We start from the raw sequence: 11,403 nt of genomic DNA, 5'->3' as shown, positions 1-11,403 counted from the left end.
ATGAGTACCAAACTCCACAGCTGCCCAAGACCTTTATATAAAATGGCATATTTGCATGGAATCCTTCTGGATACTTTAAATTCTCCCACTTACTTTATTTTTAAATTATTTTAAATTATTTTAAATTATATGTTTGTATGTGGGTATGTGCGCATGATTGCAGGTGCCCACAGAAGTTGGAGGCTTCGCATTCTCCTGGAGCTGGAGTTATAGGCAGGTGTCAGCCACCTGATGTGGGTGCTGGGAACTGAACTCAGATCAGTTCAGGTAACAGCGTTATGCTCTCTTAACTGCTGAGCCAGCTCTCCAGCCCCCTCCCATATATTTTAAATCACCTGTAGATTATTTGTCATACCTGGGATATTGAGAGCTGACTGTAGATATAAACATATATACATATAAAACCCACAAATACATATACCTCAAAATTTTATTACTGTTGTTTGATCTAGTCAATATTTGCTTACATGTAACCATATGCTGATTTTTTTGTTGCTTTTCCTTTTTCATCTCTAAGGTTCCCTTTGGGATCATTTTCCTTCTGAATTCTCTTTAATATTTTAGATTAGTACAATTCGGTTGCTAATAAATTCTCTTAGCTTCTGTTTGCCTGAAAATATCTTCATATTTGAAGGTTATTTTCACAGGAATTTGAATTCTTGGTTTGTAGTTAAACACTTTGAAAATATGCTATCGTCTTCTGAGTTCTTTTTCTTGAGAACCACAGGTTTTATTGGTGTCCCATTAAAGGTAATATTTCTTTGGTCCCTGGCTGCTTCTCAGACTTTTTTCTCTTTCTTTGTTTGAAGCAGTTTTATTGTGACATACCTAGAGGTAGCTCTGTGTTTATATGTGTATATTTATTCTGCTTAGTTTTGTAAGGATTTTTTTCAGTCTAAGTTTTAATGCCATTTATCAGCTTTGAGAGGTTTTCAGATGTTCTTTCTCACACTGCTTCCGCCCTATTCTGTCACCTCTCTTGGAATCACACAAATTCACCACATCCCAGAAGTCTCCCCTTGCCTATATGTTTTGAGAGAGGGTTTCATTTGGTTCAGGCTGGCATCAAACTTGCTTTGTAGCCAAGGACAGCTTTGAATTCCTGCCTCGGTTACCCAAGTATTGGGATTATAGGAGTGCATCACCAAGCCTGGCTCCATATTCTCTTATATGAATCAAATCTTCCGTCATTTTGGCTTTCAGTGCTTAAGTCTGGATTTTCTTCTGACCCATCTTTCAGTTTACTAATTATTTCTTCAGCTGTGTTCTAATCTGCTCTTAAGTCTGCTCATTGAATTTTAAACTCACTATATTTTCTGTTCTAAACATTGACTTGCTTCTATTATCAACATTTTCCACTTGGCCTCTTAGATACATTTATCACATAGTGTTTTTTCAAATTTTATGTCTCATAACAACAGTATTTGTTATAGGACTCTCTATGGTTACTAAAAACCAAAAGAAGTAACAAAGAATTCTTGGTTTAAGTATTCTATTTTTGGTTGAGTGCCAGGTGTTAAGTATCAAACACTGATGTGATCATTTGAGTCTCTTAGATGATGTTTTCCTCCAGAGAGTTTACTTTTGCTTCTGGTATGTGGTTGAACTGGGAGCAGACCATGTAAATCTAATCAGGGAAGGAGCTGTTCAGAGATGGCCTTGGTCCTTGTCATAGTTTGAGTAATTCAGTGTTGTTGTTGCAAAGGTTCCCAGCTCAAAATGTGGTTTGATAACCAGGACTCTTTTCCTTTCCTGGGCTCTGAATTTCAGTTTGTGTCCTTTCTTCCACATGATAATCACTAAACTTCTTTAGGATTCCCAAGATTTTTAGCCATAAAGTTCCACTCTGCATCTCAGCCCAAGAATCCACTTTGTAATGTGGATCGAGGCAGCAGTTCAGCCATAGAGTGCTTGCCTATCATTCATGAGATCTTGGGTTTTAGCTTCAGCACCACATAAACCAGGCATGGTGGTGTACCTTGTACTCAGGGGGTTGAGGCAGGAGGGTCAGAATTCAAGGTCATTCTCAGTTATACAACATAGTGAGTTACTTTTTAAAAAAACTTGGCAAGTGCTTTGAAGTTTGTCTTGCTTCTCTGGGTATCCTTTCATTCTGAGATCTTGATGACATAAGTCCTTTATTACACTGGTCACTTTAGAATGCACACACACAATGTATATAATATATATCATAATATATGTAATGTAATATATAATATGTAATGTGTGCATCTATTAATGACTTGGTCTATTTCCCAGGCTGCTCTAGGTCTCCTGGGCTCGTAGTAAGCCCCCTATCACAGCCTTCCAAGGAGCTGGGCAGGTGCATGTGCATTCCATCATGCCTAATTCAAATTATTGTTTTCATATTTTATCTAGATACATACCTACATTTAACCACATGAAATTTACTATTTTTATATGTTAAAATGGGCATTGCATGACACAGGCACACTTACCTACATGCAGGCAATACACTCATACACATAAAATAAAAATAAATAAAATATTTTAAAAATGGTTGCAAATTGGGATTATAATGTCATTCAATAAAAATTCTTCTTGGTGGGAGGGTTGGTCTGAAATAAACTATTAGACTTGAGTTCTCAGAATCTCGGGTTAAAGTAACAGACTGCGATTAGAATGTTGGATATGTATACCACAAAGATAGCTAATATATACATGTAATATATTCATGTATAATGTACATTCCCCAAAGAACATTCTTCCTATGGAATAAGGTACATTTCATGCTTTTTTCAGAGTCAAGTTTAGATGTCAAGTTAATGGCCAAAAGTCTCAATGTAACAAAAAATCCTGTGTACCTAAAAATTTTATTGCTAGAAAATTATCCTTAAAAATGTGTAACTCATTTTTCCCATGTTTCTTTTCCTGAAGGATTGCTTATGGATGCCCAAATGCATTAAGCTTGGATGGTTTCTGCCCTACACTCCAGCGCAGAACGAATACGGAGCTTGGAAGCGCCATTATATTGCTTGTGTGTCCAACTTGGATTGGCTAACGCCCAGGGAAGCAGCTGCTGTTTATGGGACATTGAATGAACCCAAAAGAGAGGATGAGGAGCTCCAGGAGAGGCAAAGAGAAAAGTGCCTGAGGAAAATAATTTGGGAGAAAATTGCATTTCATAAGAGTGAGTAGCACTTAAAAACTTTCTATGTTGTTCAGGAACTACGCAAACCAATGGGTTTCCATATAGACGCTCACACAGGAGAGCATGTGGGAAACTCACTAACACATATTCTCAGAGCCAGCTCTTAGTTTTCTTTACTATGTATTTTCAGTTAATTGGTAACAAAAGAAGGCATTTCAGATGAAATATATGAGGTCAAGTATCTGCCTCCACTGCTGTCCATTTCCTCCAAGATTCCTAAGAGCATAAACAAGGAGGGAGTCTGGGAAATGACCCAGTCAGTGAAGTGCTTGCTATGTAAGCATGAGGACCTGAGTTAGAATCCACATCATCCACATTTAAAAAAAAGCTGTTCTTGGCTGTGTGTGCCTTGCAATCCCAGTGCTGAGGAGAAAGAGAAAGGGGGATCCTGGGAACTTCCTGGCTAACCGGTGTATCAGAATCAGCCTCTGGCCTTTACCCATGCATGTACATCCAAACACACCTGCGCACACACACACGTACACATGCATAAGCCATACACTCATCATAGGAGGAAGAAGTGCAGACACAGGCAAAAACCAAGAAGTAAATACAGGACAGCAGAATTGGGACTGATGAAAAGCAGAGAAATGAACGTGGGAATGACAGCGAGGAGGGTGATTTCTTTTTAAAAAACAAAAAGAAAATAGGGACATATGTTCAGCTAAGCCTTCTGATTTGCACATTGTGCAAAAATGTGTAATAATCGGGCTTGGTCTCTCCTGCCTTTTCACTAACTCATCCTCTGGAAGATTGAAACAAAAGGGAAATTCCCTGCAGCCAAGAAGGGCAGAAAGGGATGGGAAACCTATGGACTGATACCTGGTTCCCACAGAAGGAGTTTCTTGTTCTTTGAGCTTTACTGCTTGATCCAAAATAACTAATAGCTCAGCCTCCATGCTGAGCAAATAAAAAATCCTATCGGGGTGTGTAAAAGTGACTATGATTATTGTCGTTTGGAATCCTGCCCCGGTTTAGATTTCTTTTTGATGCCTTGCTCTGTGTCACATTGGCTGGGAGACGTGTGAAGTAAACAGGGAGCCTGCTGCTGTTTGTTTTTCAGAAGAGTTATTCAAAGCTCGACCCCCTTGGGTGAGTGGAACATGCTGCTCCAGATCGCTGAAACCCCCATGCCAGCCGCATCTCTCTCAGACGTGGAGAGCAGAGTTCTATGGAGCTTTGGAGAAACGGCTTGTTCTGGCATCCTTAGAAGCTTTGCCCAAGAGGTGCGCAAACTTCCATTTTACTGAGGGCTTGGGCTTCTCCTGTGTGACCAAGAACTCATTATAGAATCACTGAGCCAACACAGGGGTTGGAGAGATGGCTCATCGGAAGAACACTAGCTGCTCTTTCAGAAAACCTGGGGTTCTGTTCCCAGCACCCACAAGGTGGCTAACAACCATCTGGAACTCCAGTTCCAGGGGATCCGTTGCCCTCTTCTGACCTCTGTGGGCATTGCATGACATGGTATACTTGCATGCAGATAATACACTCATACACATAAAATAAAGATAATAAAAATATTAAAATGCTTTCTGAAGAGGAAAATATGCAATATTCAAACCTTATATTTAATATATATTTTTTAGCCCTGCAGTGAAGTTATATTGTGGCTATAGTACATTAAATAAAGTTGTTGAGCAAAAAATCCATCATCTTTTCACATGTTTATGGAGTAAGAGTAACCAAGCAGTATCTTCGTTAGTCAGCCTTCCATTGTCCTAACAAATGCTTGAGAGGAAGAAAGGTTTATTTTACACTTAAAAGGTTTATTTTACAGTTAAAAGGAGGAACTCATGGCTGTATGGCCACTTGGCTCATGGCTTTGGGCCTATAGTAACACAGAGCATCATGGTGGGAACACATGGTACGAGAGGCCTCTTCCCCTTATGGTGCTTGGGAAGTGAAGAGAAAAAGATGAAGTGTCTGGGGTCCCAATAGCCCTTTGAAGAACACATCGATGATCCAAGTTCCTTCCATTAGGCCACCTCTTCTTGAATGTGCCCCCACCTCCCAAGAGCACCAAGACCAGTGACCAAACCATTAACACCTGAGCCTTTGAGGAACACTTTAGATCCAAACTCTCACAGTATTAAAACAGGTAAGAACAAGACTCCCATTTGTATTTGTAAATCCAACTTTCTTTTACTACCCAAATTAGAGAAATTCTGGCTGTATTCAGTGACCCAAGTCATAATATAATATAATAACATTACCAGGATTCAATTCTTACTCTACTCACTCTACCTGATGCTCATAACTACCACAATTTACAGTTGCTTAGAAACTAAGAAAAGTTTTTACTCTGATTCTAAAAATTGCATAATTTGACTCACATTTCAGATAAAGAAACCGAAGCCTAGACAGGTGACATAACTTGCCCAACTATCATAATGTAAACACTAGAACCCCAGTCCTCAAATTCGAACATTCCTACAATTTCACACATTGATACCACATGCAGATTTGCGCCTGGACAATTGAGAATGTGAGATTATATTTTACTCATTCAGGGCACACAAGAAATTTAAGAAGCATAGGGCAGCTCCTGTTCTTGGTGCTGTGGGGGTAAGGGCTGTGGAGAGAGTGGAGACATTTTTCAGAAAGACCTAAAGACCAGAAATAAATTAGGAATCTCTTGGCTACTCCTTTTTAGACATATTTTGAACCTCTAGGTGCATGGTGACATTTATTTTAAGTGCCCAAAAAAAGCTAAATGAGTTCCAAGAGACCATTCCCCATAGGACCCATGGGGCAGATTTCGCTCACCCCAGCCTGGGGCCTCTATTTGTTGCCATACCCCAAACTCCTGGGAGAGTCTAAGAGCCGAAGGCCAGTGACCTTCAGTATGGCTTGTGTCAAGAAGGCATTGGTCCTTTCTTATCAAAAGCCATGTTAGAAGAAAATCAGGATTTCATCAATTCTCCTCTTGTCCCTACAGAAGCAATGTCTCTGGAAGCCACTCCTACCCTTTATTATTAAAGCGAAATCATCGAGGGGGTTTTAAAACTGATGGCACCTCTCATTGTGCTTCAACACTGCACGTCATGCTGATATCATCGAGGATCCCAGCATACGAGGTGCGCCTGCGCTAGGATCCCAGCCCTTTCCTAAATGGCCTTTTCATCTACATTAGAACAATCTTTTGACTCTGTGTGCATGAAAATTATTCATCTAAAATCAAAATCAACTAATCCAGGTGAACATCTATGGACTCCAAACAGTTTTAGAAATTGGAAGCAATAAAAATAAACATCATCAAACTTATTTTCAAAAAGCATGAGAGGTCCAAATTGTTGTGCAATTCAAATGCTCCTGTTGAATTGAATTTATTGCACTTAATAAAAAAAACAGCAGGATGATTAAAAATTATTTTTAAACTTCTCCAGAATTCCCAAAGAATTTAGTATTATATGACCAAATAGCTCTCAAAAGAAGTAGTCTTTTGTGATCAACTTAAACAGGATGCCATTAAATTGAAATATGCCCTTCATAAAATGAAGTTATAGCTGGTGATTGTGGCATATACCTGTAATTCATGCACTCAGGAGGCTGAGGCAGGAGGATAGCTGAGAGTTTGAGGCCAATCTGGGCCATATAGAAAATATCAGGTAAGCTAGGATTTTACAGAGAGACTCTGTCTCAAAATATACAAATAATTAAATTAAACAAAGTTATGTATTTTAATTACATATAATTAAAAGATTTTCAATATACATAAGGAGTTCATTGCAAAATGGTATGAACTCTATTTGATATTTTTTTTATAAATTGTGCATATGTCTCTGTGTATGGTGTATACAAAGACAAAATGCCAGAAAAAATAACTTAAGTCATTAATACTATTTGTCTGAATGACAGAGTTACAAATGAACCCGTTTTTTCCCTCATTTAATTAGAAAAGAAAAAGAACACAGTGGAGAAAGTTTGTTCTTCTTTCCATAATTTCTGAAAAAATTCTCTAGAAACGACAGTATATTGGCTAGCCACTGTAGTTCTTTGCCTAATGAATGTTCTACAGTCACAGACATTATTTTTTTTTATAGCTCTGGTTTCATTTTCTAGATGGTGGTGGAGGGTGTTAAGGCAGGTGTCACGGCTATGGTGTATGAACACAGTGGTGTGACCTTGGAGGGCCTGCTTTATCTCATAGAAACAGCGCTGCAAGGGCGGAAGGCACAGAGCATGGGAATATTTAGCAGTGGAGACAGCAGAGAAATCAACTTACTCCAAGGTCAGTTGGGGATTGGCAAATAACCATACAACTCTGTACTTAATGCAGTATTTGTCCACAAGTGTGACTTTCACAGTACAATTATGTTCTGATGTGCTAGGAAGCATTCATTTTGTCTGTTTGAAGAAGTGGAACAACTTTTGATAACAATCTTAAAAACTGTGATTAAGCCAGGAGTGGTGGCACATGCATTTATTCCCAGCACTCAGGAGGCAGAGGCAGGTGGAGCTCTGTGAGTTCTAGGTTAGCCTGGTTTATTTAGTGAGTTCCAGGCTATCCTGGGCTACATAGTGAGACCCTGTCTCAAAAAGAAATGTGACTAAACACAACATAAAAGCTGTCTTGGGGCTGGAGAGCTGCCTCAGCAGTTGAGAGCATTGACTGCTCTTGCAGAGGACCCCGGTTTGATTCCCAGCACCCACATGGTGGCTATGAACCGTCATTAACTCCAGTCCCAGGGGAATCTGAAGCCCTCTTCTGACCTCCGTGGCATTGCATGACATGGGTGCACTCACATACATGCAGGCAATACACTCATACACATAAAAAAATAAATAAAAAATAAAAGCTATCTTATCCTAGTGTGGTAGCACACACCTTTAATCCCAGTGCTCAGGTGGCACAGGCAGGTGGATTTCTGGGAGATCAAAACCAGCCTGGTCTACATAGTGAGTTCCAGGCCAGCTGTGACTACAGTGAGAACACTGTACTACTATCTTAACCATTTTAAACTGTACGATAGTATACACACATTCTTTTTTTGAATATTTTATTTATTATTTTTATTCTATGTGTATGAGTACATTGCCTGTGTGTATATAAGTGCGCCCATGTCGTGCAATGCCTATGGAGGCCAGAAGAGGATGTCAGATCCCTTGGAATTGGAGTTATGGACTGTTGTTAGCTGCCATGTGGGTGCTGGGAACTGAACCTGTGTCTTCTGCAAGAGCAAATAGTACTCTTAACTGCTGATCCATCTCTCCAGCCCCTATACTCACATTCTTATAAATCATCTCCTCACAACCTTTTCATTTTGTAAAGCTGAGACTTTGTATTAAAGAATACCTTTCTTTTTCTCTTAGCCATGTCCCCTGACAACCATCATAAACTTTAAATATATAAATGGAATCACTTGTGTTTGCCTTTTTTTTTTTTTTTTTTTTTTTTTTTTTTTTTTTTTTTGTCTTTTTGATGCAGGGTCTCTCTGTAGCCCCAGCTGGCTTAGAACTCACTATGTAGACCAGGCTGGACTAGATCTCACAGGTATCTGCCTGCCTCTGCCTCCCGAGTGCTAGGATTAAAAGCACATGCCACCATACCTGGCTGTGTTTTTCTTTTTTGACTGGTAATTTTCACTTACTGTAATGTTTGCAAACTTCATAAGTTGTAGCAATTGATTTTTTTCCCTTTTAAGGCTGAACAATATTCTACTGTAAGCATGTGCTACATTTTGTTTATTACTCAATCCACTGGTGGTCATTTGGGTTACTTTCACTTCTTGGCTATTCCAAATAACTGCAACTCTCCTGAGTGCTTGCTTTCAATTATTGTGGATATAAACCCAGATGTATGATTGCTGGATGACATACTTGCTCTGTTTCTAGTTTAAGAAACCTCTATAATGGCTGTACCGACAATTATGTTGTGCCAACTATGTACAAGCATACCAGTTTCTCTACACCACTTACTTGTTATAGATTTTTAAAATAGTCACTCTCATTGTGGTTTTGATTTGCATATCTTTGATGATGAGTGATGCTTAGCATCTTTTCATGTGATTGGTGGTCATTTAAATATTTTCTTTATGGAAATGTCTATTTAAGTCCTTTGCTTATTAAAAAGATAGACCTGGGTTCAATTCCCAGCACCCACATGGCGGCTATGAACCATCCTTAACTCTAGTTCCACGGGAATCCGAAGCCCTCTCTGACCTCTGTGGCATTGCACAACACGGGTGCACTCACATACATGTAGGCAATACACTCATACACATAAAATAAAAATAATAAATACAATATTTTTTTAAAAAAATAGAACAATTTTTTTAATGTAGGTTGAGTTGCAGGAGTTCTTTATATATTCTAGATGTTAAGCCCTTATTAGATTTGTGATTTTCAAATATTTCCTCCCCTTCCATGGGAAATCCTTTTTACTCTTGTATCTTTTAATGTATAAATGATGAAAAACAAAGTAATTTCAACAGCAACAAATACCAAAATGTATAAATTGATGTGGACTGGTCGCTCCTGCCAAGCTCCACTTGTGAAACAAGGGGATGGCTGACATGATTGACTTGTGGGAAGCTTTCAGAAACCAGAGTGCTAACCCCTGAGGGGGAGAAGATGACAAAAAAGTCTTAAGTAAACCTTCAGTGTCTAGCCTTCTGTATATAACTTGCATTCTTCCTTGTTTATATCTGAAGTAAAATTGTTTTAATTTTATTAGCATCAAAACTTCCATCCATGAGGGAAAAGGGAAGAGGGAATGAAGATGGTCAAGGGTCCACTTGTTGGGGACCATGTAAAATGACAGAGCAAATCACTGAATCACTTCCCAGGCAGTGGGAGAAGAGGAGAGTTTGAGTTGATGTTTGCCAGTTCTGGGAGATTTTGTTCTGTTCTGAACTTCTTATTTTTTCATTGACAATTGTGGGAAGTTTTTCCATTTTGGAAATTAGTTGGAAGGTCCCAGGACTCAACTGACCATTCACTCTAAAATCTGCCGGAGCCTGGTGACTTGCCATGCTGCATGGTAGAGGCAGAAACACGATGTCCAAATGCACAACCTCTTACTAATACGGAGTGTGAAGGAGCCCGTGACCTCAATGCTGTCCAGTGAATCATATTTGTCACCGAAGCATGGTATTGCATGAAGCAGAGGTGCCCTGGTGATCTTGTTCTTATGGACAAATGCTGGGATTTGAATTTGTGATTGCATTTTTCACGGCCTGCCAAAAGTCTCTGTTCATGATGATGGTACAAACTAATGTGCATTTTATTTTTCCCTCAGGCTATAAAATTGGAATTAAAAATTTACTGAGGCCTGAAGTGAGAGACTTCTGGGAGAAATTAGGAAGCTATGTGGCCACCGAAGAGGAAGGGGGACATGTAGACTTCTTTGTGCCACTGGGAGCATCAGGTCAGCTTTGTCACTCTCTAGAAGGCAGGAGTAATGCCCACTTACGATAATATTTTGTGTATTTCTGAAGTGCCTTCATAAATGAACCCATTAAATTCTTGTATCCGTGGTTTCTTTTTATCACTGGGAATTATTGCATGGAACACCATTAGATGATATTTGAGTCATTTGCAGCTTCTGGTTTTCATAAACGTAGTTGCTGTACACATATGTGTGAGTGTGTACATTCATCTCTCTTGACTACATAAGAGCTCAGTGGTACCCATTTAACTTTTAAAAAGCCAGCTAAACTGTCTTCCAAAGTGATTGAATGAATTTTTTGGGTTTTTTTTTGTCTTTTTGAGATGGGGTCTCCCTGCAGCCCCAGCTGTCCTGGAACTCACTAGGTAGACCAGGCTGGCCTCCATCTCACAAAAATCTGCCTGCCTCTGCCTCCCAAGTTCTGGGATTAAAGGCCTATACCACCACACCCAGCTCCAACATGATTGAATCTTTTTACATTTCCAGTAAATGTATATGAAAACTCTAGTTGTTCAACACTGTGACTTTAAGTTACTTTAATTTTAGGCATTCCAGAAGATCCCTAGAGATTTCTCACTGTAGTTCTAATCTGCAGTTTCCTGATGATTGATGGTTCTGATTATCTTTGTAGGAACGTAATGGTCACGTACATATCTTCCTCAGCAAAGTCTCTGTTCAAATATCCTGCACATTTTAAAAAGTAGACTATTTTCCAGTTGATGACTTATATTTTCTATCTCTGAATAGTTTCTTTTGAGTAGCTGAAGTTCTTAATTTTGACGAAATCATATACTTTTTTTACTTTTATAAATTATACCCTCAGTAACGTATTTTTTTA

At 39.1% G+C, this 11,403-nt stretch overlaps 1 protein-coding gene across 1 annotated transcript in view; it reads left to right on the top strand.

Moving 5' to 3' along the window:
- Ect2l (epithelial cell transforming 2 like) overlaps nucleotides 1-11,403 on the top strand; it is a 92,631-nt gene that overhangs the window by 41,024 nt on the left and 40,204 nt on the right. The window contains exons 4-8 of the mRNA XM_017795353.2: nucleotides 2,899-3,151; nucleotides 4,236-4,398; nucleotides 6,114-6,252; nucleotides 7,238-7,406; nucleotides 10,416-10,544. Of these exons, the coding sequence (XP_017650842.1) occupies nucleotides 2,899-3,151; nucleotides 4,236-4,398; nucleotides 6,114-6,252; nucleotides 7,238-7,406; nucleotides 10,416-10,544 (853 nt within the window). The remainder of the gene's footprint in view (nucleotides 1-2,898; nucleotides 3,152-4,235; nucleotides 4,399-6,113; nucleotides 6,253-7,237; nucleotides 7,407-10,415; nucleotides 10,545-11,403) is intronic.

This window comes from Nannospalax galili, unplaced genomic scaffold (assembly GCF_000622305.1).
Source record: "Nannospalax galili isolate Female #2095 unplaced genomic scaffold, S.galili_v1.0 scaffold186, whole genome shotgun sequence".
Lineage (NCBI taxonomy): Eukaryota > Metazoa > Chordata > Mammalia > Rodentia > Spalacidae > Nannospalax > Nannospalax galili.
Note: the sequence above shows the minus strand (reverse complement) of the source record. Positions and strands in the feature narration are given on the sequence as shown.